The 27,832-nt window shown below is 44.5% G+C and overlaps 3 protein-coding genes across 3 annotated transcripts; 2 read left to right on the top strand and 1 right to left on the bottom strand.

The window, feature by feature from the left end:
* Window positions 1–13,277: 13,277 nt before the first annotated feature.
* On the top strand, window positions 13,278–16,144 carry cbln11 (cerebellin 11). Its single transcript, XM_063187305.1, has 4 exons — window positions 13,278–13,782; window positions 14,437–14,574; window positions 14,789–14,919; window positions 15,199–16,144. Exons 1-4 carry the CDS (start codon window positions 13,587–13,589, stop codon window positions 15,352–15,354), a joined length of 621 nt encoding a protein of 206 aa, XP_063043375.1. The 5' UTR covers window positions 13,278–13,586; the 3' UTR covers window positions 15,355–16,144.
* A 472-nt stretch (window positions 16,145–16,616) lies between these two features.
* On the top strand, window positions 16,617–18,205 carry LOC134437345 (complement C1q-like protein 4). Its single transcript, XM_063186837.1, has 4 exons — window positions 16,617–16,810; window positions 17,112–17,249; window positions 17,443–17,573; window positions 18,050–18,205. Exons 1-4 carry the CDS (start codon window positions 16,621–16,623, stop codon window positions 18,203–18,205), a joined length of 615 nt encoding a protein of 204 aa, XP_063042907.1. The 5' UTR covers window positions 16,617–16,620.
* Window positions 18,206–20,597: 2,392 nt separating this feature from the next.
* On the bottom strand, window positions 20,598–24,251 carry LOC134437770 (complement C1q-like protein 2). The gene is made up of 4 exons (XM_063187304.1): window positions 23,800–24,251; window positions 22,939–23,007; window positions 22,402–22,533; window positions 20,598–21,387 (listed from the first exon to the last, which is right to left on the bottom strand). Exons 1-4 carry the CDS (start codon window positions 24,077–24,079, stop codon window positions 21,104–21,106), a joined length of 765 nt encoding a protein of 254 aa, XP_063043374.1. The 5' UTR covers window positions 24,080–24,251; the 3' UTR covers window positions 20,598–21,103.
* Window positions 24,252–27,832: the final 3,581 nt, after the last annotated feature.

Below are 27,832 nucleotides of genomic sequence, written 5' to 3'. Positions count from 1 at the left end.
CTAAAAAAAATCCTGACTACGCGACAGACGGTTGCGAAGGTCGCAGAGAAAAGGCGCTGTGATTGGTCGTCTCGATACTTCCTTGTTCTCGTGGCGGCACAGTTCTCAGGTAGTTTACCAGACCCAAACTGTCAATATTCTGTGGAATACGAACACTTTCTTTCTAGTCTGTGTAAATAAATGAAGCTACAATGACTGAATTAGTAAGTAACAAACAAACAATACATCAGTTTAGCACTCGCAGTACAATGCCTTCAGTCTGACTACTGTATTGTAGCCTTGTAGCTATGTAGCCAAATGTAGCTAACGACATGAGACCTCGTGCGCAGATCTATAACATCAACAGTGGTTAGCGACCGTAAGCAACAGGCGCCGTTGCTGAACTATAATCTGCCCTTAAGTCATTGCGGTGGTAGCTAGCTAGCAAAGACGCTGTGTTTTTGATGCTGTCGAGTGTAGCGTTGGCACGCCGCTCTCTCTGTCCCTCCGTTTGTGGTTGAGCCATCGTACGGGAAAGGTAGGCGTCCTTCTCGGTTGATTCATTGCTCTTTTGGTGCATTGTAATGTACTTAGTTTGTTGGTTACTGACGCCATTTAACTTAATCGCAGCCCTGTCCATCCGCAACTGGCGTGAACCCAGCTGGCAGTCGGCTACTGTTCTGGAGCTTGTATGCCGAGCTAGGCAAACTCGAGGTAAAGTTGCGGTCCGTACGTTTCTCTCATGTGTTATGCGAACGTAGTCTCTGTTGTGACTGATGTAATGTTACTCTATCGCAGTATCACTAGTGGCGTGCTTCCACTTCGTGCCCTTTGTGGTTGACTACTTGCGTGCCGCTTCGAGAGAACCAAAGGTAATGTCGTGTTTTCTCTGTCGGCATGTGCCTGAATCTGGCATTTTTTTATTTAGCGTTTATTGATTTGACTTGCATGTGCCACAGTTTCCTTGATGCACGGTACCCAGCTGGAACCCGGCGTGACCCATATCCCGACTTGCGCTTGGCAGACCTGATCTGGAGGTAATGCCTTCATTTTCTGTAAGAGTTTCGATGCTTAGCACTTGACTTGTGTAGGGAGTTGTGTGGGGTGGGAGTGGGGGTGCTCCGCAGGTGTGGCAGGACTGGCGGCGTGGTGCTTTTGATATCGCGTTGTGGTGTCGCGGTTGCACCTGTGGGAGCGCCCGCATTTCCACAATACACAACTCCTGTTTAATCGATTTATAAACGCCGTTTCTAATGGTAACTTTCTCGTTAAATGTACATAGGAGGAGTTGGTGCCTTCGACTACACTGATGCAGTATCACTAGAGAAGGGGGGCATTACTGTTCTTTTCCCAACCTTTTTCTTTTTTTTGTCCTATTGTGAAAGTGATTTATCCTATGCAACCTTTTCACTTTGTAACGTCCGAGACGAAGGGGCTCGTGTAAGTTTTCACTCTAACATCCGAGACGAAGGGGCTCGTGTACGTTTCTACTTAGTAACATCCAGACGAAGGGGCTTGTGTAGGTTTTCACTCTAACATCCGAGACGAAGGGGCTCGTGTACGTTTCTACTTGGTGAGATGAACATCAGAGATGCTTCTGCTACAAGCAGGAACTGCTTGGGCTACAAGAAGGATGATGCTGGGGATTCCTATGCTGGTGTTTACTAATGAGGATGGTCTGCGATCCCACCATGTTGAGAACCCTCCTGCATCGTCAGCAGGTTGCTCAAGGTCACTAGCGTTTCGCCCCTTAACCTGTACGCTTCACCTGAGTGGGGCAGCAATGGTGGTTAGCCTTCGCCTGCAGAAGGGTTCCAACTGTGGGATCTCCTTAACCACAGCCATCTCGAGCTAGCCTCGGCTACCTGACCTATTTCCCTAATGGCCTTCTTCAGGTGTTTTTGTTCCAGGCCGAGCTTCTGGAAGAAGTATCGCACTGATGTAGCTGGGAAGCCTCTGCATCCTACTTCAATAGGAAACATACTGGCGTGCCATCCTTTGAGGACTGCCTCGTCCATCAGGTCCTGATATTTCCCCGACTTCTGTTGGTGCGAGATGGCAAGCCTGTCCTCCCACGGCACAGTGAGCTCCGCTACTAATATGGTCCTGGTGCTCCTAGACATCAGGACCATGTCAGGGCGGAGCGAGGTCACTGCGATCTCTTGGGGAAAGACTAATTTCCTCTTCAGATCCACTCTTAACTCCCAGTCTGAGGCATGCTGTAGGAGGGAACGCGGATGTTTCTTGCCCGTCTTCGGCTTGGGGGCCTGGGTCACCTTGGAGGTGGAAATGGGTGACGACAGGGACAGTCGTTTGGTTCTCATTGGCCCTGCCTCTCTGGAACTCCACCCACTTGGCAACTTCTGTTAGGACCTTGTCGTGCCTCCACCTGTATCGGCCCTCTCCCAGCGCCTTTGGACAGCCAGACAGGATGTGGTGTAGTGTGCAATGTTCTGCACCGCACTGAGCACACGATGATGTTTCCTCCTTTCCCCAGATCTTTAAGTTGCTAGGGGTTGGCAAGAGGTCAGCAACAGCTCGCAGCAGAAATGTAAGCTTGCCTTGATCAGTGCCCCACAGCTCCTTCCAGGACAGCGGTCGGTCCAGCGCTTCATCCCACTTCATCCACTGTCCCTGGGAGGCAAGCCCCACTGTTTTCACTCGTCTGTCTTCCTCTGCTGCCTCTCGCACTCTTTGCACCAGAAGTTCTCTTCTCCCCTCCAAGTTAACCTTGCTCCACTGCTTTGTGCTGTAGTTTCCCAGGCCCAAGCGACCCTGGCAGACGATGCCTACGATCTCCTGGTGCTTCCAATAGGCTTCTGCTTCCGCTACAGCGACTTGAGGCTTCCACTTCCTGCCACACCTGATTGAGTTGCCAGTGGGGATGGACTGTTTGGTCTTTGGAAAATCGCAGCGTGCTGACTGCTATTGCCTTGGTGGCTTTGAATTCCTCGACCACAGATGACACAGGTAGGCGGAGCTTTGATGTTTTGCTGTATAGGTTTACAGAGCTAAAGGAGGGAGGAACACCCAGCCATTTCCGCAGGAACTTGCTGCACAGCCTCTCCATTTGCTTCCACTGCGGACATGGGGAAGTTGTATAGCAGGAATGGCCACTGCAGTCTGGGTATATGCCGTACTGAAAACACCATACCTTAAAACCGGCCCAGGAGTTGGGCTGTTGTCGATTGCTCTGAGCCAGGTGTTCGTTGGGCTTTGGTGTCACTGAGGTTGCCTGTGTCCTTAAGAGAGCTGTCATAGTTCTTGCCAAGACATCGGATCTCTCGGTCTTGGATTGGTGGGGATCTCTGACCCTTGGATGTTAAAGGTGTTTCTTGTCAGTTTTCCCCTTCAGGATACAGAGGCTCCTTGATTTCCCAGGCTTAAACTGCATTCTTGCCCAAGTCGCCATCTTCTCCAGTGCACTCAGGATCCACTGTGTTCCCTGGATCGAGGGGGTCATCACGGTCACGTCGTCCATGAAAGCTCGACAGGCAGGGTGTCTTGTGCCATCAACAGCTTTAGGACCTTTACACTGCGTCCCTCCTGCCTCCAGCAGTAGGTTCATTGCAGCCACGAACAGGACCACTGAAATAGTGCATCCTGCCATGATGCCCTTCTCGAGTCTTTGCCACTTGGTGGTAAAAGTTCCCCACTGTGAATCTCATACTCATCCTATCCATGTGTGCCATTACTAGGTGCACCACCTCTGGTGGTACTAGGTAGTGCTCCAGTGCCTTTTGGATGAGCTGGTGAGGTACACTTGGGTAGGCTTTAGCTAGATCCAGCCAGACGACCGACAGAGTGTTGTTTCCGCTCTTTGCCTCCTTGATTATCTGCTGATCGCTGCCGTATGCTCGAGACATCCAGAGTACCCCGGAACCTCCGCCCTTCTGGATGCTGGGGTCAACATACTCGTTGCCAAGCAAATATGATGTCATCCTCTTTGCAACAATGGACCAGAATATTTTCCCTTCTACATCCAGTAGTGAGATCTCGCGGAAGTCATCTAGTGCTGAAGAGTTCTGTCCTTTAGGCACAAAGCAGCCTTCAGCGAGTGTCCACAGTCTAGGCTCCTGCCTTTTCTTCCAGAGTGTCCGTAGAAGCTTGGCTAGTCTTCTTAGAAGCTGGGGGCAGTTTTTGTAGATTTTGTATGAGGTGCCTGATGGACCTGGCGCGGACCCTGCTCTGGCTTTCTCCACAATCGTTCTCACCTCATCCAGGGTAAAATCTGATAGGTTAAAAGGGACTTTCGGCGTTGGTTGTGGTAATCTGAATGGGCACTCTCCCAGTGGGATGTTCCTTGACGGGTCACAGTGCGCTGCTGCCACACTGTCCTCCACTTCCTCTTTGGAACAGTTCAGCTTTCCGCTCTTGGGCTTTCCCAGGAGCTCTGCGGTAAACTGAAAGGGGTTACTGAAAAAGGCTTTCCTCTTCCGACGTTTCTCCCTCTGTTTCCTCCGTGCCGCCTCTGCTCTACGTAGACGAATTAGGTTGTTCCGCACTTCCGTTTGTATCTGATTTAGGGCTGTTCTTTCTTCATCACTTGCAGTCTTCCACTTTCCTCTTAAGTGCCCTTAGTTCTCCCTGTGTCTCGTTGATCTGACGCTGCCTTCTGCTAGGACCCGCTACTGATTTGGCAGTGTTGCCTTGTTTCACACCGAAGGTTGTCATGGCATACCTGGTATACCAATTCCACCATAGTCCTAATCTTCCTGCTTGCATCTCCTTTCAGGGTGTTGTTCCAAGATACTATCTAAATCCTTATCCAGCTGCGGCCCATCTACAGTCTGTTGCTGGTGGAAGATTCAAGCGTGGTTTTCTCTCGAAGTCCTTCCAGCCTTCAGCTTCACCCCCTCTTGTTGTGCTCTGAGACAGTTGCGCAGAGAGGTCCAGAGCACTGTGGTGTGCTCCTGGCTCTGTTCCTCCACCGACTGACAAGCTGGTCTGGTATACTCAGAGATTGTTCTCTGCGACATCCCCAGGTGCTTTGCGTTGCTGCAGCTGTTTCTTTGCACTTCGTCTTCCCTTGGTGAATTCTGACACCTCGTCCGTTCTTAAAGACTCTGCCGCAGCTGGAGCATCTCCTCTCATCCTCGTCCCCTTGTCTTGCGTCATCCATTCTCATAGTCCTTATGCCATTGTCCGGGTCATTTGCCATGTGATCCGTCCTTATTGGCAGATTATCCTCCCCCCCTCCTCGGTCTGCCTGGGGGTATTCTCTTTGTTCATTACTCGTAGCTTGGTTGTGCAGTGTTTCGGGGTGCTAGCCCTAACACTATTGCCTGCGTCTTTCCGGGCTGTCATCCGTTCTCTCACGGCTGTCCATGGGTCTTCCCCCATCGCCAATGGGCCTTTCCCCATGGTCACAAGAGTACAGGTGAGATAAACATCAGAGATGCTTCTGCTACAAGCAGGAACTGCTTGGGCTACAAGAAGGATGATGCTGGGGATTCCTATGCTGGTGTTTACTAATGAGGATGGTCTGCGATCCCACCATGTTGAGAACCCTCCTGCATCGTCAGCAGGTTGCTCAAGGTCACTAGCGTTTCGCCCCTTAACCTGTACGCTTCACCTGAGTGGGGCAGCAATGGTGGTTAGCCTTCGCCTGCAGAAGGGTTCCAACTGTGGGATCTCCTTAACCACAGCCATCTCGAGCTAGCCTCGGCTACCTGACCCTATTTCCCTAATGGCCTTCTTCAGGGTGTTTTTGTTCCAGGCCGAGCTTCTGGAAGAAGTATCGCACTGATGTAGCTGGGAAGCCTCTGCATCCTACTTCAATAGGAAACATACTGGCGTGCCATCCTTTGAGGACTGCCTCGTCCATCAGGTCCTGATATTTCCCCGACTTCTGTTGGTGCGAGATGGCAAGCCTGTCCTCCCACGGCACAGTGAGCTCCGCTACTAATATGGTCCTGGTGCTCCTAGACATCAGGACCATGTCAGGGCGGAGCGAGGTCACTGCGATCTCTTGGGGAAAGACTAATTTCCTCTTCAGATCCACTCTTAACTCCCAGTCTGAGGCATGCTGTAGGAGGGAACGCGGATGTTTCTTGCCCGTCTTCGGCCTGGGGGCCTGGTCACCTTGGAGGTGGAAATGGGTGACGACAGGGACAGTCGTTTGGTTCTCATTGGCCCTGCCTCTCTGGAACTCCACCCACTTGGCAACTTCTGTTAGGACCTTGTCGTGCCTCCACCTGTATCGGCCCTCTCCCAGCGCCTTTGGACAGCCAGACAGGATGTGGTGTAGTGTGCAATGTTCTGCACCGCACTGAGCACACGATGATGTTTCCTCCTTTCCCCAGATCTTTAAGTTGCTAGGGGTTGGCAAGAGGTCAGCAACAGCTCGCAGCAGAAATGTAAGCTTGCCTTGATCAGTGCCCCACAGCTCCTTCCAGGACAGCGGTCGGTCCAGCGCTTCATCCCACTTCATCCACTGTCCCTGGGAGGCAAGCCCCACTGTTTTCACTCGTCTGTCTTCCTCTGCTGCCTCTCGCACTCTTTGCACCAGAAGTTCTCTTCTCCCCTCCAAGTTAACCTTGCTCCACTGCTTTGTGCTGTAGTTTCCCAGGCCCAAGCGACCCTGGCAGACGATGCCTACGATCTCCTGGTGCTTCCAATAGGCTTAGTAACATCCAAGACGAAGGGGCTTGTGTAGGGTTTCACTCTAACATCCTAGACGAAGGGGCTCGTGTAAGTTTCTACCTAGTAACCGCCAAGACGGAGCTTGTGTATATGATTAGGGTATGAACACTGAAGTATTACTGGGAGACGTATCTTAAATCCCAGACTCCTTTTGGAACCTGTACTTGCTGTAGGGAGAGACCAAAGACGTGTGTCTAACAAGTGTGTGTGTGTGTGTGTGTGTGTGTGTGTGCGGTGGCCATTACCAGTTTTGCCCTTTTGGCAGTTTTGTTTTCTTTTGTTATCAGTGTGGGGATTCTGTGTGTTATTTTGGGTTTTTTTTTTTTACAATTTGATTTACTAACTTTGTTTGCCGTGCAATTTTTGTTATTTGGTCTACCTCTCGTGCAATTAGCACTTTTGCATAACTAGCACATTTGCACAATTTTGTATATTGAGATGACGTGCCTATAAATACTGTAAAAGGTTCATATTCTATTTTTATATTTGACTGAGCCCGTGAGGCATATTTTCAGATACAGAGACTCATTACGAAAAGAAAGAAAATAAAAAGAACTCTGAATTGTATGACAGTTGTATCTCTTGTTATTCACTAACCTGTTGCGGGGAAAGTCAAATCAAGTGTTTGATGGTTGGGTTCTCTCGCCCTAACAAATGAGAGTGGCGTAGTCACTAAACATCTTAAAAATATTAAAAATATAAAAAATATTACGGTAAAGAGATAACGCAGGCCACACTTCCACACCAGGGGTAGATTTCTCAAAGGCGAAGTAGCTAGTCGGTTAGCAACTTTGCAGAGTAGATACTATAAAAGTTGCTAACTCCTGTGTCTCGAACGTTAGCACACGAAGTAACTACTGCTTGGAGTAATGTGCACTCTGAAGTAGTGGTGACTTTGAAAGTGAGGCGCCTCCTATCCGTATCTCGACAGTGAAGTTGAAGTACAGCTGGAGTAGATCCATTGAGTCCAGACATCACCTCAGCCACCCCAAGTAACACACAGCGCTAGTCTACTTCAGAGTGTGACTCCACCCATTAGCTAAACTTGTAATACATATTTGACCACAAATGTGTCAATATCTTTTAATCCTGTGGTGCAAAAGCGATGAAAATCAATCGACATGCACACAAAGTGATGATACAGCTGCGAGAGTGTTCAGAACACAAATTCACGTCATGTCATTTGTTCGTGAAAAAAAAACGTCATATCCTTGGAATCTGATGAATCCCACACTAATAATATACTTTTAGCTGTATACCGATTGAATTGCGTCTCATTTTGATGTTTAATTTGTGAAATATTTAGATAAGAAAGTATTGGTTACTCCCGGAAATGCACTGGCTTACATGTCAAGTACTTAAATTTTTTCAGTGCGAATTTCATTTCATAGCCTAGGGGTATTTACGCTTGCCTATCAATGGGAAGACGCGAGCCATGCGGGTTCGAAACCAGTGTGCAGCATGTTGGCAACAACTCGTGAAATCGTGTTTTGGACCCTACAGTGTAACACATTTTCCCTTGGCTGCACGTGTGTTTTGGTAATGCACAACATAAATGATCTATTTCTGCCAGATATTTCCAAAATTGTGGCACTGCAACCATGTGGATTCGAACCGGCGTGGCTTCTGCTTTCCCATTGGGATGCAAGCGTGAATACCACTAGGCTATGTAATGAAATCTGAACTAAAATATTTTAGGGATATGACACTTCAACAGGCGATTTTCTGGGAGTAACCACAACTTTATTTTTCAAATATTTTACAAATTACACCTCGGAATGAAACGAAATCCTCTCGGGATGCAGATAATACTGCATTATTGGTGCGGACGGTGTCAGATTGTAATGCCACGGCCGTGTTTTTTCACAAAGAAATTACAAGGTGTGTTGTGGAGGAAACAGCGGAGTCACGGTGTCATGACATCCAATCAAATGTGCTGGTGGTGGTTGTACACTATTGCTTTCTACTTCACGCACTGAATTTAGGAGGAAACAGCTGCATCATGACTCAGCAATCATGCTTATCTCTTGTTGCTTCTTTGGTCACGCACTGCAATGCCAAGAAAGTAGGCCTAAGTAGCGGTGTGGACTCGGGAAAGTAGCCACACTACTTTGGGCTTACTGTGGGAATGGTAAGGTTTCGAGAAATGCACGTATTTCGCCTTGAAGTAAGTAGATAACTACATAGTACATCTGTAGTTCAATGCTAACGTTCCAGAATCACACCCCAGCCTACTACTACTACAAATCAGTTTCAACTGTTTAAACACCACTACAGCTCTACACAAGTATTTTTGAGGACTACACACCTTAAGACACAACAAATGTTTAAAACTTGTGATTAGGCCACCACACAGCAAAGGTTAAAACAGGCCCCTCATTACAATTTCATTAAAAAAATTCTCAAGACAATGTGAGGGTTACGTGGATGTGTGTGAATGGTTTGTGTTACAGTTTCAATTAAAGTTCTTAAGAAAATGTGATGGTGTATGCTGCTTGCATGATGGTTTATCTAAAAATCATTCATTTTATTGGGATGCCTGTGAGTAGTCATCAGTCAAGACAAAAACATTTTATTCACTACTCAAAACATAAGTTGTTTGTTCCCGGTTCTCTGGCGGAGAATGAGAGACACATCTCTCAATGGGTTTGCTCTCATTGTGTGAGACAACCACCGAAGCACCTCTGTAATCACAGGCGAAGGCGAAACAGCTGTGAGGACCCGTTGCCGCCGCTTCCCTGGAGGGTATAAAAGCGGGGACGCGCATGCATCAGGTCAACTTTTTACCTCTTTGCTCGTGAGCACACCAGAGTTTTGTAGCGGCTAAATACGAAACATTTCACCTCCATCACCTTTCCCCCAACTGTTGTTGTGTCGACGGATAAGGTAAGCTTTGGTATCAAGCCACTCTGGTCTTGTCATACCTATCTACCTTGTGGGGACTGGGGTCATTGTCAAGGTTGGTGCCTTGTGTGACTTAATTAAGCTTAGCAGCTTCGCCACCTTGCTAAGTCTTAATTTAGCTAACGTGAAGGCTTTCTCACTTGATCTGAGGTATTTCACGTTAGCGTGACGTAGCTATTAGCTATCCTCAAGAGCTAAGCGACTTGGCACTATACACAGTATTCCGATTAGCTCTGACCACTGTTTCTTCCGTTTCATTAACATGGTGCCTGTATAGTCCATGAAGTGTCCATCGTTCAAGCACTGCATTTTTGATTATTGTTAGGGCAGCTTCCAGGCACTTTAAGTGCACTGAATTACCGTAGAAATACACCTAGCGCGACAAGATTGAAGCGACAGAGAATCGTTTCTGTGCAGCAAGAGCGATACAAGCGATTGAAGCGACACTACAGTATGTCCGTTACATGCGGAAGGCAAAGCATTCAAACATTCCAATTGGCTGTGGTCACTGACCGCTGTTGCGGCTGATCGCCGAACTGCGTCATAGAAAGTTGAAAGGATTTCAACTTCAAACTGTCGCTCTCGGCGTGCAAATCGCCTCTAGTCTCCAGAATCGCTTTGTTGCGCGACTCAATACAAAGTCAATTACTTCCGTCGCTGGCCTCGCTCTTGTCGCGCGACGTGTATTTGTGAACCTTTCACAAATTTTTCAGTGCGTAAGGCGCTCATGTTGAAAATTGAGCGCCATACGCACTGAAAAATAATGTCGGCAGTTCACAACTGTGGGATATGAGATATAGAATCAATGTCAAGCAAAGTATGCAACATAGTTAATAGTTCATTTGGGGTGAGGGAAATATAAATACAAGCACTAGAAGCTGTGTAATATAAACAGAGTAGCCAACCTATATTTTGGCGAGCTAATGCTAGTCCATCACTTCCAGTAAGTGCACAAGGATAGTGTACCAAACTTTTCCAGGGCACTATGTACTAAAGATGGCAGTGCAGTGCACTGAGACATGCCATTGGTCTTCCTGTACTTTCCTGTGGCCTCTGTCCTCATCCAGTACATACAACCAGGGCTGTAGTGGAGGGTAAACGCACGTAAACGCTGTTTACTTACCTCTGTAATTTAGGAAATAGCGTTTACCCACCTCTAAATAGCGTTTACCCACCTCTAAATTGCGTTTACGCAGCTCTTAATGGCAATTACGCACGTCAAAGTTCCCTGCGCCTTGTGATCTGCCGTTGGAATAATCCAAAATAAATTTGGTGTCATTTAAAAAATATTGTTGAACATACTTAACGCTTTAGTAGGAATCATTTTCATCTGCTCTGTATTCGGGTATGTGACCTTCCAATCAGTGCCTTTCGGCTGCGGCGGCGACACCAATCAGGATCCAGGGAATATATAAACTAGGTCTACACGTTGTGTAGTTGCCTGCCTGTCTACCTGTTCAAAGTTAATCATCATGGATATTAGGAGATATTTGAAGAGACCATCCAGTGCTTCCACTTCCGCAGATGCCAAATGTCCTCAAGTACAAACTAAGACTGACAGAGATCAATTTACATGAGTCGTTAAATGTGCTTTATAAATAAGTTTGACTTAACGAATTATGGCAATGACAGAACGAGCTTTCAGATCAACTAATGCGTAGTCATGCTATCCTTGTATTGCACTCGTCACCCACCGCTAGTCATTCTACATCACGAAAGCAAGCAATATGCCACCAGTGTAATTTTACAACAATAATTTTTCAGCACGAGACGTTCTCGTGCTTCAAGGTGAATTCATAGCAAATCAAATAAAAGATCAGTTGTCATTCTAAATACCGCAAAAATACGATTTATATGAAGGCTTATATGATTTTTTTTCAGCCATTGAATTGGCAGTGTAAAACAAAAACTAGCAATCTTATATTTTCTAAATATAAAACCATATAACAAAAAAACATGCTGTATAGGCTATTTATGCTGACATAGGTAGTTATAGCCTACATGAGTGATCCTTAAAACTTATGTTGTCAGTGTAATTGGCAGGCTGTTTAACTGGTGTTCTCAGCCCCACAACTCTACTTTTTTCAGGCAGTGATGGTAGGCCCTATAGGCAATGAGGCAGAGATCACAGGGAGGGGAGAAACACCAGGAGACCAGATAGAGATAGAAGAGGAAAGAGTAGGAAATGAAAGAGGACCAACAGAGAATAAGGAAACAGAGGAAGATGAAATAGGAGATGAAGAAACAGGTAGTGCGAGAGGGGAGACACACACACACACACACACACACACACACACACACACACACACACACACCATATCTACTGTAGCCTAGATAGTTCTTACTCTACACATACTTTTCTTTACTGTTGAAATTTGAAATTTAATTGATTTAATATGACTTTAACTGATAATGTCATGGAATATGGCCAGGACAGCCATACAGATTCGCGACACCTTTGCTTTGTGCTGCGTCCCGTTGCGTCGCGTCATGTTGCGTCGCGTCACGGTCTGTCTGATCAAAAAAAATCATAGTTTACCCACCTCTAATTTTACCACTACAGCCCTGCATACAATGTAATATGGACCCACTTCTTGTCTCCCCCTCTCCCAAGTCCCAGGATAAAGGACCCTCTGCCTACCTCTGTTCCCTCCCGGTTCACTTTCAGTTGATACTTTGTCACTGTGATTGTCTAGTATTTTCCTGAGTGAGAATATTAGTTGCGTTTTTTTCTTCTTCATGAAACTAAAACATATGTCGTAGGGCTAGCAAATTGCAGTGTGAGTTGGATGCCATTTTCCTTCAGACATATACTCACTTTTGTTGCCAATAATTTAGACATTAAGGCACCAGGGGGCACCAGAGCTCAAACACACAGAGGTCTGATAGGAACCAGGCTAGTATACTGTGTAGGCCTATATTGAGTGATTTTGAGTGAACAATACATTTACACTGTTAGGGCCAAAACATACCAAGGCGGAACGGAACGGTCGCAGGACGGACGCGGTCTTTCTGCTTAGTTTTGGCCGGCGTGCTTTTCTCTGCCTTGCACACTGACAGCGTCGGCGTGCGCGGCCAGTCCTGTTCAAAACCCTCCCCACAGCTAAAGCTAGCGTGCTACTTTGCCATTCATTTGAATGAGACACCGCCGGTTGCCGGCGTGAAAAATACGCTGGAGTTCTATTTTCCAAATGCAGCGCGGCGCGGAGCCGGCTCCCGCGCCGCTGACGCCCGACTACCGCCGGTTGGTGTGTAAGGACAGATAGGTTTCAATGTATTTTCACCGACGCCGGTAAAAAACGCGGCCGTTCCGCGACGCTTTACCGCCTTGGTGTGTAAGACCCCTTATGTAAGCTGTACACTGACTATTTTGTGTTGTATCAAAATGTAATTTCTTCTGTGTTGTCGTATGCAAATATATTACTAAAACTTTGCAGAAATTTGAGGGGTGTATTTTGTGACACTCTTTAAGGTTCACAGAAGTCAGGTCTGACATTGATATTCCCTGAGAGTGTTAGGCAGTGGGATTAATGTGGGGTTAAGGTTGTCAAAAGTATTTTAATAATTCAGAATTAAATAGTTCAATGGAATTTACTTTGATCTTTCATTAAATTCCGAATTGTGAGGTTTATACATGACATTTTCAAAGCGAAATTAAGCTTTATTCAGAATTAAAGTGAGTTAATTCTGAATTAAATGTCTCATGTAAACGTAGTGATTGACCTTTGCCTTGTGAATGTGAAAAAAACGGGAAATTCCGTAATTGTGAAAGTTCAGAATTACCTCAGAGGATGTTTTTGTGTGCTGTGTCAATACCTGTACTGGGGTGCATTTCTCAAAAGGGAAGTTGTTAGCCTGTTAGCAACTTTGGTAGTTGCCAATGGGAAAATGCATTGAAAACAACAAAGTAGCTAATGTAGTAAGCACCTTTGGTTTCGAGAAATGCGCCCCTGTGTAGGTCATACATCTAAAGTAGTCAATCCAGTTCATCCACTTACCTTGACCTGAGTATATAAGGCAAAGCAGGTCGAGAGACAACAACAGATCCAGACTTGAAAATGGAGAGGGCAGTTGTGATACTCCTACTGGTGGCATGGATGCACACATCACATGGATGCACACAGGGGTCAGAAAGCAGAGATCAGTGCTCCTCTGTGAACATCTACACAGAACTTAAGGAGCTGCGGTCGCTTGTGCAGGGCCTCACGACCAGACTCGACGCCACCCAGGCAGAACTGGAGCTGGAGAGAGCAGGTAGAGTGACGTTTGTGTTCAAATATAAGTGATATTCATTCGTTAGTAATTGGCTAATAATAGGTGAATGAATGAATGAATGATTTTATTTGACATCTTCAGTCCATATAAATAAAATAAATACATGATTGAGTTTAATATAAACCGCACCACATACTTAAATTAAAAAAAAACAGAGAGTCAGGATATCACAATAAAGCTCGAAAGCTTATTTCCATTGTGGTCCTTGGTGTTTAGTGGTGTTAATGGCAGCAGTTGTTAAAATGACAAGAGTAGCACTGGGACCAAACTATAACACATTAAATACATAGCATACACATAACACATATTCTTTCCACTTAAAGTAAAATACTACACTGACTGATCTCTAAACCATTTTTTCAAAGCCCATTTAAAACCTTCTAGGCTTCTAGGTAATTGTCTTATAGCCAGTGCTAGTACTACCACTAGTATTACTACTATTATTTCCTCCACAATGGATATTACAATTACTGACATTACTATTGCTGCAACTACTACTACGATTACTACTACTGCTACTACTACTTCTACAATGATGCTGCCATCACTAAACGTGTGTGTGTGTGTGTGTGTGTGTGTGTGTGTGTGTGTGTGTGTGTGTGTGTGTGTGTGTGTTTAACTTTAATTAAACAGCGAAAAAGGTGGCTTTCACTGCTGCAATCTTGGGGGCCACCAGTAGTAATTCGCACCATGGACCCTTCAATGCCGAAACAAACCTCATTTTTCCAACAGTCATCACAAACCTTGGCAATGCTTACAATGCTGATACAGGTATGGCTTTTATATGATACAACAGATTAAACAAAGTTGCTCTATTGTATTTAACATGTATTATTATAATATTTCCTGGTTAGCATTTTTTTTCCAAAGAGATGTTTAAGTCCAAACAGTTGGACAGTTGGTTATTAGTGTTATCATGCATTTGACGTTATCAGGCATTTGATATCTACAGTGTTAACATGAGTTAACCTGTCCATTTAAACAGGCATCTTCACTGCGCCGGTGAAGGGATTGTATTATTTCCGATACTCTGGACGTGCCTTCCAAAATTATGACATGGGCCTGAGTATCTTCAAGGGAAGTTCACGCATCGTGTCCTCCTACAACTACAATTCTGTAAGTACTTGTTGAATGAATAAAAGTAAAATGTATAAATGAGTGATATAGCTTTGCAGACTTGGATATGTGTGATACCATACGTATGTGTGTATGTGCTGACAGCTGAAGTGCTATATGATATTTTTTTTTGCCTTTTTGAAGTATAATGCATGCAAAAGTCAACTAGTTTTTATACATACCGAGGGAGTACTACTGTATGTGCAAATGCCCCTGGATACCATACACACATACACCAGCACCTGGTAATCAATAAAGTGTTTCCTCTGTACTTCTAAGTCTGGAGACAGGGATGACACCGTTTCCAATGGCGTTGTTCTGGAGCTTGAGGTCGGGGATCCAGTCTACATGCACCTGTGGATCAACTCCTGGATTTCCACAGATGACCGCTACAAGTATAGCACCTTCAGTGGATTTCTACTCACTCCTTTGTGATTTCCACAACCAAGTCATTGAATTAATTCCTACAGCAGTTATGCCAATGGCTACGTTTACATGAGACATTTCATTCTGAATGAACTCCATTTAATTCTGAATAAAGCTTAATTCCACTTTGAAAACGTCATGTAAACACCTCTTAATTCGGAATTAAAGGCAAGATCAAAGTAAATTTGACGCAACTATTTAATTCGGAATTATTCATTCGGAATTAAAAACATCATGTAAACGTAGTAATTGTTATTGTTTATTATTTCTCTGTGTGACAGATGTGCCACATGTTGCTTTTGGGTGGGATCTATCTCTTCATAAAAATAAAACTTGCTGACAGCTTTTGCCGGGCCTAGGAAAAAGCCATCTGAAAGGGGACCCCCATCCAGTATACAATGCAATGAGGACCCACTTCTTGGCTCCCCCTATCTCTGGGCCCAGAACTGATACCCTCTGTCTCCATCCCTGGTCACATTCAGTTGTTTCTTGGGCACTTGTAGTATGTGAGTGATTCAAGTATTTTCCAGATTTAATTGAGAATATTAGTTAACTAAAACATCGGGCTAGCAATTACACTGTGAGTTGATGGGTCTATGAATTTCTTATGTGGTGATGTTATTTTCTGCATGCGTTTTCCCCTCAGGGGTGTACTGAATCTGTTGCCAGTGGCTTAGACATCAATGGCTGTGTATGTGATGTGGCTGTATATGTGTCTGAGTGTTTTTGAGTGAACAATACATTAACACTGTTATACAATTTGTACATTGACTACACTGAATAAAGTGTAATTTCTTCAGTGTTGCATGAGGAAATGTAACTCAAAAATGTAATTAAAAAAATTGCAGAAATGTAAGGGTTGTATTCACGTTTTTGACACACTGTATTAAGTTCACACAAGTCAGGCTTGATGCTGACACTCAACTGAAGAGTGGCAGACATCCCTTGAAAACACAGAATCTCTGGTCACAGATTGTGGGATTAAGGTTGACATCTGATATGAAGGCAAGGAAGTACAAAAACTTGCTCTGTGACATTTACAGAGATAAAAACTCTGCCTCCATTGACCTTTGCCTGCCTGCTGCCAATGACAAAAAGGAAATTCTGTAATTGCGAAAGTTCAGCACTATGGGTGTGTTTTGTGTATTGTACGGTTCAATACTTCTCTCTTGATCGGTCTAACATCTAGTTAATAATTGACTGTCTGGTTTATATAAGACTGGTTATATATAAGGCAAAGCAGGTCGAGAGACAACAACAGATCCAGATTTGAAAATGGAGAAGGAAGTTGTGATACTCCTACTGGTGACATTGATGTACACATGTAATGGCCAGGGGTCAGAAAGCGGTGATCAGTGCTCCACCGTGAACATCTACACAGAACTCAAGGAGCTGCGGTCGCTTGTGCAGGGCCTCACGACCAGACTCGACGCCACCCAGGCAGAACTGGAGCAAGAGAGAGCAGGTAGAGTGACGTTTGTGTTCAGATATAAGTGATAATCATTCGTATTGGTTAGTAATTGGTTAATGACAGGTACTTGTCTAATTGCAAGTAGTGCTGCCATTACTACTACTATTATTTTCCTCCACAATGGATAATACAATTACTGTACATTACAAATACAGTAGCCTACTATTGCTACTGCTACTGCTACTACTACTACTACTACTACTACTACTACTACGATATCTACCGCCATCACTAAACGTGTGTGTGTGCGTGTGTGTGTTGTGTGTGTGTGTGACTTTAACTTTGACTTTAACAGCCAGAAAGGTGGCTTTCAGTGCTGCAATCTTGGGCCCCAACAGAAGCAGTCTGCACCATGGACCCTTCAATGTCGAGACAAACCTCATTTTTCCAACGGTCATCACAAACCTTGGCAGTGCTTACAATGCAGATACAGGTACAGCTTTTACTGTATATGATACAATAGATTAAATAATACATTTGCTCTCTTCGTGTTAAATTTGTCATAATATTTGTGGATTAGCAATGCTTTATCCAAAGTTCAGTCAGTTAACTGGTTATTAGTTTATGAACATCCACTCATTTGGTATCTACAGTGTTAACATGAGGTAATCTGTCCATTTAAACAGGCATCTTCACTGCCCCAGTGAAGGGATTGTATTATTTTCGATACTCTGGACGTGCCTTCTCAAGTGAAAATATGGGTCTGAGCATCTTCAAGGGAAGTACACACATCGTAGCCTCCTACAACTACAAGTCAGTCAGTACATCTTGAATAAATAAAAGTATGAAGTCTATAAATGAGTGAAGTTTTTACAGACTTGGATATGTGTGTGATACGTATGTGTGTTGTATTTTTCTTCCATTTTGAAATCTAATGCATGCAGAAAATCTACTATACACAGAGGGAGTGCATACCCTTCCCCCTCCCACTAGCCAGACCATTTCTGTAAATTTCTGATTATAAATATTTTGATGATAATGGATTTCCTCACAAATTGCCCTTTTACCACAAGGACACACAGGCACACAAACCCTGCATGTGTCTTTAAATGTGTGATGTTAACATACTGCGTGTTGATAGGCCTATGTGTAAATGTGTATTTTAACAATATATGCTGATGCCGAATGTACAGGTAAATGTGTGCTATATGTTTACAGTATATTGTTCTGGACAACATACACACATAAACCGGCACCTCATTATCAATTAAGTGTTTTTTCTCTCTTCCTAAGTCTGGAGACGGGGATGACACCGTTTCCAATGGCGTTGTTCTGGAGCTTGAGGTCGGGGATCCAGTCTTCATGCGCCTGTGGATCAACTCCTGGATTTCCACAGATGACCGCTACAAGTATTGCACCTTCAGCGGATTTCTACTCACTCCTTTATGATTTCCCTGTTATTCCTTTAATGTTTGCGGTCGCGTTGGTTGGTCTGTTCGTCTGTCTGTCTGTTTTTCTGTTTGTTTGTTTGTCAGCAGGATAACTCAAAAATTAATGAACAGATTGATTAATGTGATTAAATTCTGGTGGTGATCCGGATTAAGAACCAGAACCAGGACCTTTTGAAAGAATCTGTCAGCAGGATAACTCAAAAACTAATCAACGGATTTGGAAGAAACTTTGTGGAGTTGTTGGTAATGACCCAAGGAATAAGTGATTAAATTCTGGTGGTGATCCGGATCATGAACCAGAACCAGGACCTTTTTAAAGATTATTTACCATTGCTTGCCTATAAATCTAGACACCCCTAGTGACCGCAAATTGAGTTGCGGGCCAGGGCAAAACATTCCACTTTCTAACTCCACGAAGAAGGCAGAAAGAGAGGGTGTAACATAGTCAAATGTTCTATAAAGCAACTTCCTTGGCGGAGGTCTGTGCTCTCTAAGTGCTTCTAGTTTGAGATAGGACAGTTTTTTTGTTTGTTTGTTTGTTCAGCTTTTCCAAGGTCCTGGCCATTCTAAATGGGGCATGGTTTGTTTACATTGGTTTGTAGTGGCGCAACGGATCATCATTGATCCGTGGTCCGTTCGGACCAATCATTTCGGTTCGGCACACACATGGTCCGCGGATTGATTTATGAAATTGTGCGCATGTTCAATCTAGTCGTTTGGGACGTCTACCTCACGCACCGCATGGAACTCAAGCAACAACACAAACTGTTTCAAACATTCCGTGCGATAGCCTACTGTAAATGCATTTTGAAGACTGACTGTCAAACTCAAACGGTCAATGTCTAGAACTACTCTCGCTAAGTTTGTGTTGCGATCGGTTGAGTTCAGCGCATTTGCCACGCAGTGAGATATGCTCATGTAACGTACCGCGATAGTCGCGTGTGATATAAAACTTTGGCAAACTGAATTCATTTCGTGTTGTGACTCCTGACATTGTCAGGACAGCGAGCAGGTTAAATCATCTGGTTATACTTTCTGTGCGCTCTGATGTCCCTGCTGAGTCTCCGCCTTCTTAAAGCAGCCGCTGCCCTTTTTAACAGTCAATGTCCAATGTCGATTCTCTCTCTCTCTCTCTCTCTAAATTCCATAATAAAGCTTAAGAGCAGAAAAAAATGTTCTGTAGACCCCCTTACCAGACACTGGGACGTGTAATAGGCCTAGTCACTGAAAAATGTAACTACCACAGTACTACACCACTATGACAGTGCACAGGGCATTAAGTAATACATTACGACGACTTGGTCATTGCCATTCTGGTACAGGGGTAGTGTCAGGGTTAAACTATCTAGGTTTTTCATATTCAGACATACGTTGTCCTTGGCAACATGCAGTGTCATTTTGTCAGTGATTCTAAATTGTGCCATAACATGGAATAATGAAAGTCAACCTTGTTGGCAATGCAAAACAAAGGAGTGCTCACCAGGAAATGTACCTGTGTACATAATCTGCATTTCACCTATCAAATGCATGAACAGATACAGATCATGACACCTGAGAGTCTGTTAGTGGTTCAGGTCAAAACAGTAATGGGAATTTAATTCATATTTTGTTTCATACGCCTAATGATGTTTAATAAGACATTTAATAAGGGCCTTCATGTCAAAAGAAAACATGACTTAGATAGGCCTATAGGTCCTGGATTCCAAGGACTTGTTCCTGTCTTGACAAGCATCTGCCCTTTACTGTAACTTCTCAACAAACCATTGTATCATTGTGTGTGTGCCTGCGTGCATATGTGTGTGTGTGTGTGTGTGTGTGTGTGTGTGTGTGTGTGTGTGTGTGTGTGTGTGTGTGTGTGTGTGTGTGTGTGTGTGAGAGAGAGAGAGAGTGTGTGTGTTGGCATGGGTTGTTGTGGTTTAGACCATGAAATATTGTGAGCTGCATTCTCACCATATAAAATTATGGACTTTGCAAATGACTTCAAGGGTTCCTTTCCAAGATGTGATATACCTTTTCACTTCCAAACGTGAATAAATACCATATTCTTATCATTCACTGTTTTGTTTTTGAGCACGGATCAATTCTGTCAAGTCTGCCCCTGTGCATGCAGACAATGTTGAAGCGAAACGTGTAAGGAAAACTCTGATAACATTAACCCAGCTCCAATTGTCCCCAATGCTTCTCTAAAATGAAATAATTTAAATGGATTTTTTGGAAAAAGAGATGTCTTTAGAATGTGCAAGGGCACCTCGATTATGATCTATCTTTTTTGCAAGCTCCTCAATTTGACAGGATTATAGGGTGTGATTAGGAAAAATAATATGACCACCAGTTATGTCATTGGAAGAACACATGAAGGCCTATTATATACATAGCATTCACATTGAAGGGGATACCAGTAGGCATAAACACTTACAGACAGGCTTAGTAAAACAGGTAACACTTTATTCTATATGATTGATATGAATTATATGATGATTCAAATACTGGTCAAGTGCATTTCGATAAAAATGGTCATCTTAGCTTTATATATTAAAAGAAGTCATAGAGAAGGATTGAGTACTGGCTGATGGCCAAGCTTCAGATGATAATACTCTGTCGTCATGTGCCTAAATTAATTTTAAGCTACTGTTTAAAGGTACACTGATGGTGGCCAGAGTAGGTTTTGCAAATATGCTGCTCATTGAAACTACTGCCTATTGTCAAATTTGATATTGTCATTAATATTTACTAAATAATAAACTAATATGTGTTTGGTAGTATGACCTATGTCCAGTATATTTTGCAGCTAAAAATGTTTATTTCTGGACATTGAAAATGGCAGAGAAGATTCTCCTTTTCATCTATGAAAAGTGCAATTTTCCCAGTCATAATGAATACTTAGCTCCTGTGCCATCTACAACGGGAACAGCAGGAAGCCGCTGAACGTGGTGTGGCCGTTGAGGTTGTCGAACAGCTGCGAGTTCTCCCACATCCTCATGTACACCTGCTCCCCGGCCTCCAGCGTCAGGATCACGGAGTTGCCGCCAGTGTCGCCGGAGCGGCCCTCGGAGAGCGGCTCGTAGCTGGAGACCATGTACTCCTTGTTCTTTGTGAGGATGGCGCCGCTCAGGAACTTGCTGTAGCCGAACGTGCTGAAGGTGAAGAAGTAGACGCCCTTGACTGGGGCCGTGAAGATGCCTGGAGGTCACAGACGCACAGAGGAGCAAATGGGGAGTTGCAGAGATGGATCATTTATGACCACAGAAAGTTGAGGGGAAGAAGGCTTTCAAGCCAGGAAATACACTGTCAATCAGGAAGGCCTGTCACAGCCAGGCAAGCAAACTAGGCAATTGCATCAAATGTACAATACTGCCCTACAAAGGCGAAGTGCAGTAACTACATTAAAACTGAGAAAAAGGCCTTCAAAGCCAGTTGGTATTGGATTTGATTAGATTACTGAAAATTTGACATAGCAATATTTCTGAAACAGGACACATTTGGACCATAAGACTTTGTCACAAGGTAAAGGAGGTCTTATGAGGACTATTTTCATTATATTAACTCAATTTTGACTAAATATTTTGCCTTTATATGGCAGAATAGTCTTATCCTATATAGTTTGATGAGATAAAAAAAAACCCTCCCAAACTCCATCTTTGCCAGGGGCACTTAAGTTCTGTTCCATGGATGTTGCCATATGTTGAGTGCCACCATTTTTTGGGGGAATATGGACAACACTATTTCATGGGGACACGTTGATGTGTGGCATGCGCATGTGCAGGCTTCAATGATTGACAGCATAAGGTTGTAAGGTTGAGATTCACTTGAGAATTTATTGCATAAGATGAAAATGCTGGCAGATGTAGCGTGTGGCTATGGTGCACATTTTTGATCCAAGTAAGCCCTTCTTCCCATCAAATTTTAATGTAATGGATTTAGATATGTATTTTGGACTTCAGATCTAATGTAATGACATAGTCCAGTTAAAAAAAACCCTCAGTTGCCACTGCGGGGGAAACAGGTTCTCTGAGGAACCTGAACGTTCTAATGTATAGGTGACAAATTAGTTATGGTTTCTCATAGAACCTTTAGAGGTTGCCCACACAAAAGTAAAAGCTCCTAAAAGTATCTTACTTACTTTATAGTTTATATTTGATATTAAATGTATTACTGAATGTCTCTGTTGTAACGGCGTGTTTCCTGCTACAGTACCTGTTGTGGAATCGTAGGCATTTCCTGAATTGGTGAAGACACGCTTGTACACCACACTTGGGGAGACATCAGTGTCCTTCAAGTAAACTTCACCGGATGCAGAGAGGGATGCAGAGAATGCCACACTTGGCCCTGCCATTAAAATTGAGACATTTCGGAAACTGTATGTTAATGAGTTACGTTTTCCATTGACACACAGGTTAAATTAACTTATTCAGTTTATTGCAGGCTGTAGCCTTGCCTATATTGTTTAACAGTATGTGACAAATAGGCCTAAACGTCCCTAGTCTAATACTGTGTACAATGCTTTATGCTTTTTAAAGTGTATGGCTACATGTGTGTTTTAACCAAGACCCAAAGAGACAATTTTGGTCTCTCTATAATTCAAATGTTCAGTAATAATATTTTCCATATTTTCCATAGTGCACTGACCACAGTAGCCTACATTATTATGTTGTACCATAAGTATTATTAAAATGTGTATTACATGTTACATGTTTTTAATCTATAAAACATAAATACGGAGGTTATCTTCACCTTTTGAAGCTCCACCTTGTTTCAGCTTCTCAACCTCTGCCGCTGTGGCATCCAGCTTTTTCACAATGTCTTTGAAAGCAACAGTAATTAACATTTATTTATATATTATAGTAAGAAACTGAAATAAAGTATTTACACACACACACACACACACACACACACACACACACACACACACACACACACACACACACGCACACACACACACCCATATGCACACACAGACACAGATACAAACTTTGCTTTGCCATGACAATCAGTTTTCCATAATACACACACCCACTTACCTCACTCACATACACCCCCACCACCACCACCACCACCAAACACACACACACACACACACACACACACACACACACACACACACACACACACACACACACACACACACACACACACACACACGCACACACACACACACACACACACACAAAATTAAGGGGCAATTACAATACATGACACATGAATATGACATATCGCAATACAATATGACAGATGAAACCAACAAAGGAAAAAGGGACGATAAAACCTACATTTGGAACAAATCCTCACCACACTTTTCCTTGTGCGGCAATGAAACCGAGTAACTGTCTGGACACTGCATGGAAATTACTTGTAATATGAGGTTCTGTATTTTTAGTATGTTGAAAGTATATAGAAATCATTATTCAAGTAGCCCTACTAACTTAGGGATATGTCATCTAGGGTGTTACCAAACAGAAACTATGACCTAGATTCAGACACAAAGACCTCACCACACTTTTCTGTGTCTGTCAACGAAGCCAAGGCAACTGGAAACTGCATGGAAATGACCAAAAAGAAACCATAACCCAGCCTTTAATACCCAAACCACCTCACCGCACTTTTCCTTGTTGAGCTGCTGCACCTCAGCCTTGAGTTTGGTGACCTCCATCTCGGTGGCGTTTAGCCGTCCCTCCAGCGCCTTCAGGTCCTTGTCGGTGGCGTTGGCCTCGCTCAGCTTGTCCTCCATGGCCTTCACCACTCTGTGCAGCTCCAGGAGCTCCTGCATCGGGTCCGCGCCACCTCTCCGATCCTTCCCCGCGGTGACGCCCAGGCAACCCAGCGACAGACACCCCAGCAGGGCCAAGAGCAAGTGGAGGCTGGTGGTGTCTGCCATTGCTGTAGGGTGGTGTGGTTCTGTTCTGTTCTGTGCTGTTCTGCCCTTCTCCGTTGTTCAAGTAGGCTATGTGTGTGGTTGTCTACGCTGTCTGGTGCTTCTCCAAAGTCTAAGTGTGCATGTGTGTGGTTTTCCGTGCTGTTCTGTCCTGTGCTGTGCTGTGTTGTGTTGTGTTGTGTCGTGCTGTTCTGTCTGTTTTAATTGAGGGGAAAGGGCTGGTTTAGGGTGCCTTTTAAGGAGTTACTGGTGTGGGAGAAGATGGGTGGAGGAGGTGATTGGGAGGATGTAGTGGATGGTGTGAGGACCTGGAGGGATGGGTAAGGTGTGTGGAGATGAGGTATGGGTGGGGAGGTGAAGGTGTGGTGTTGAGGCTGAGAGAGATTGTCACGGTGAACATGGCGCGCTTGTGTGTGTGTGTGTGTGTGTGTGTGTGTGTGTGTGTGCATGTGTGCGTGTGTGTGTGTCTGTCTGTGTGTCTGTGTGTTTGGTGGTGGTGGTGAAGGGGGGGAGGCAGGGGGTGTATGTGAGGTAAGTGTGTGTGTGTTGCGGAAAACTGATTGTCAAGGCAAAGCAATGTGTCTGTCTGTGTCTCTTGAGTGGGGTGTTTTTTCTGAACAATTAAAGGGCAAATACTTGTCAAGACAAGAATGTGTCCATAGAATCCAGAAAAAAATGTGTGAGTCACCTAAATCTCTCTGACAGTAAGAAAGAGAAAAACACTTTTGGTCTGCCTGTTAACTCCAAAGAACAACCAAATTACAATATGTCTATACCCACACATTCATACATTATTTTGTAAGCACACATAGGCCTACTGTATGTGCATGACCACCACACAAAAACACAATTTCCCCCCTGTTGCCATCCACATGTATTTGGTGGAATTACCATTATCCACTGACCATTTTGAACTCTTGCTCTTGATAGGTGTGTGTGTGTGTGTGTGTGTGTGTGTGTGTGTGTGTGTGTGTGTGTGTGTGTGTGTGTGTGTGTGTGTGTGTGTGTGTGTGTGTGTGTGTGTGTGTGTGTGTGTGTGTGTGTGTCTGTGTGTGTGTGTGTGTGTGTGTGTGTGTGTGTGTGTGTGTGTGTGTGTTTGTTGGGAGGAGGAGATGAGTTTTTTTCTGGGGCAATAAGAGTAAAAAGTAAATGATTACAGAGGTGGACAAAATAAAATTAGAAATAAAAATCAAAACCTGCCATAGTTTCCTCCAAACAAAAGTAACTTTATAAATGGGTCTGCAGTTGGTTTCCAGCGATGTACCTTAATCTACCCTTGTACTCTTGTTTTTTTTCAATAACATCTAGCCACCTCTTTAGGTACAATGAAATAACGGGTATAACCGCTATATAATATCTAGTGTTGAGGTGGGGGAGGGGCTTACATTTGGGCTTACATTGCCCACGGGGACCCCGGTTCGAGTCCGGCCGGGGTCATTTCCAGGACCTGCCCCATCCCTCTCTCCCACTCATTTCCTGTGTATTCTCACACTGTCCTATAATAATAAAGGCCATGGAAGCCCCCCCAAAAATACTTAAAATTAAAACTTGTGTTGCACTTCCACCATAAATGTACTTCTACTTTTACTTTGGCCACCTCTGAATGCTTGTTAAGACAAAAACATATCCATACAATCCAGAAAAAGGTGTGTGTCATCTTAATCACGCTTTGACACGAGGGAAGGATGACCTTTTATGACCTATGTGTGTTTGTGCGTGCATGTGTGCATTTGTGTGTGAGTGTGTGTGTGCGTGCGTGTACATGAACGTGGGTGCATGCTGTATCTTGTATGTGTTTTTCCTCTGAGATACTGCTACTGTGCTGTATACATGAGACTATTCAGTGCAGGTCAGTGCCCAAGGCATGGGGTTCATAAGGACCAAGGAATGCACCCGAGGAGCCACTTGGCTAGATACTAAATGTCAAGCAGCACAACACTTGTTGACTGGCAGAGTTACAATTGCACTTCTTGGAGTGCAGCAAGCACAACATACCAGAGCTGTACAGACAAGCTCAGGGGATAGCGGGAAAGGTGCAATTATAAAACAGAAAATGGTAACACTTGCAAATAGTGTTCACACGTTAGCCTTAAGTAGGTTACTCTTTATTATTGTTATTATTGTCATTGTTATTATCCACTAAATCCTAACAGGCCATCAGATAACTGACCTTAGCGCTTGATAATTTAATCCTTCACCCCCAACCCACATCATTTTTCACGACTGCCATCTATTCCTGTCCTTCTTCAAGGTTGTGGCGAGGTTGGGCGTGCATATTACCGCCCCCGGCTGCCATGGTCAGGGTCTCATCTGTGGAATGAATAATTCTAAAGTTAACGATCAAAACATGGCTCTAAGATGCATGTGAAGGGAAGGGTTGACACTTGAGCCAAAGTGATATTCCAATTACAGCCTCCATCCAAGAACCCTCACCCCAACCCACACCCCCACCGACCTCAGAGAAAGGCTGCTTACAGTTGGGCCCTCATTGCATTCTATGTATTGGGTGGGGGCCCTTTCAGATCGTTTTGTCCCTGGCCAGGTGAAAGCTGTTAGTGGTCCTGTTCGCAAGCTTCGCCCATGACCCCTGCCTGGCCTGGACTGGGGGAGAAATAGGTCCTGGGCACTTTTGGCTGAAACTGACTCACCAGTGGGTCACGCACCCTCGTGGGCCCCTATTTTCAAAAATGTTTCAAAAAACATTCGGAAAATAGGGGCCCACACGGATGCGGGGCCCACTTGGAAATGCCTGCTATGCCAGATGACCAGTCCAGCCCTGACCCCTGCTGTGGTGCTGAAGCAATGTGTTGATTGTGTGAAATCAGGGATGGCCGGTGGTGTCACCATGTCTGCTCTTGGATCTCCTTCTCACGTGTGCTGCGTGCACTACTTTACAGATCTGAGATGCTGGCATACCAGCCAAACTGTAGCCGGATATGCCACAGCCATGTTCAATCACTGGCATACATACAGTACAGGCAGATGTAGGGCTGCTGATGATTTTGGCCAGGCCCAGGACGAAGTCACCTGAAAGAGTCCCTCAGGCAATACTTGCAATGTAATGAGAAGCCAATTCTGGGCAACCTTTCTCCCTGGGCCGGAGAGAGTTGACCCATGTGTCCCCTGTCAGCTTCCCTGCATTCATATGGTATGTAGCCTACTGTATATTCATATACAATCTTGGCACATGCATGTAATCTGTCAAAATGTGCCACTTCATTCAAGTGAGCTACTGTACCAGTAGCCTTGCAATGTACAGTAGCCACAAGCTTAACTCTAGGTATTGACCCAGAAGTGGCATGTTGTATAGCTCAACTTGACAGCTAGGCCATGTCGTCAGGACACTAGAATATAGGCTATTGTATATGTATGGTAAACTTGAGCAAGGATTAGTCAAGACCAAAGCCAGAGATGCGAAAAAGATGCGCTATGTGTCTTCCTCTTAACACATGCTACACTTAACTCAAGTCTCTCAGGCAGTTGGCCATTGACAGGGTGTCCAGACGCATTGCCACAGACATCCATGGTAAGCTGATGAAAAGCTGTCAATAGAGCTCTCTGTGTGTGTGTGTGTGTGTGTGTGTGTGTGTGTGTGTGTGTGTGTGTGTGTGTGTGTGTGTGTGTGTGTGTGTGTGTGTGTGTGTGTGTGTGTGTGTGTGTGTGTGTGTGTGTGTGTGTGTGTGTGTTTGGTGGTGGTGGTGGGGGGGGGGGTGGGGGGGGGGGGGTATGTGAGGTAAGTGGGTGTGTGTGTTATGG

The sequence above is a fragment of the Engraulis encrasicolus genome, chromosome 21, assembly GCF_034702125.1.
Source record: "Engraulis encrasicolus isolate BLACKSEA-1 chromosome 21, IST_EnEncr_1.0, whole genome shotgun sequence".
NCBI classification, from domain to species: Eukaryota; Metazoa; Chordata; class Actinopteri; order Clupeiformes; family Engraulidae; genus Engraulis; species Engraulis encrasicolus.
This window is presented reverse-complemented; position numbering and strand designations above follow the sequence as displayed.

Bases quoted from the DNA above. Each gene is read 5' to 3' on its own strand.
- cbln11 (XM_063187305.1), top strand. From the start codon at position 13,587: ATGGAGAGGGCAGTTGTGATACTCCTACTGGTGGCATGGATGCACACA. The intron at 13,783-14,436 runs GTAGAGTGACGT...TTAATTAAACAG, and splicing joins ACTGGAGCTGGAGAGAGCAG to CGAAAAAGGTGGCTTTCACT. The intron at 14,575-14,788 runs GTATGGCTTTTA...CCATTTAAACAG, and splicing joins TGCTTACAATGCTGATACAG to GCATCTTCACTGCGCCGGTG.
- LOC134437770 (XM_063187304.1), bottom strand. From the start codon at position 24,079: ATGGCAGACACCACCAGCCTCCACTTGCTCTTGGCCCTGCTGGGGTGT. The intron at 22,534-22,938 runs GTGAAGATAACC...TTTTAATGGCAG, and splicing joins ACAAGGTGGAGCTTCAAAAG to GGCCAAGTGTGGCATTCTCT. The intron at 21,388-22,401 runs GTACTGTAGCAG...TGTGACCTCCAG, and splicing joins TGCCTACGATTCCACAACAG to GCATCTTCACGGCCCCAGTC.
- LOC134437345 (XM_063186837.1), top strand. From the start codon at position 16,621: ATGGAGAAGGAAGTTGTGATACTCCTACTGGTGACATTGATGTACACA. The intron at 16,811-17,111 runs GTAGAGTGACGT...TGACTTTAACAG, and splicing joins ACTGGAGCAAGAGAGAGCAG to CCAGAAAGGTGGCTTTCAGT. The intron at 17,250-17,442 runs GTACAGCTTTTA...CCATTTAAACAG, and splicing joins TGCTTACAATGCAGATACAG to GCATCTTCACTGCCCCAGTG.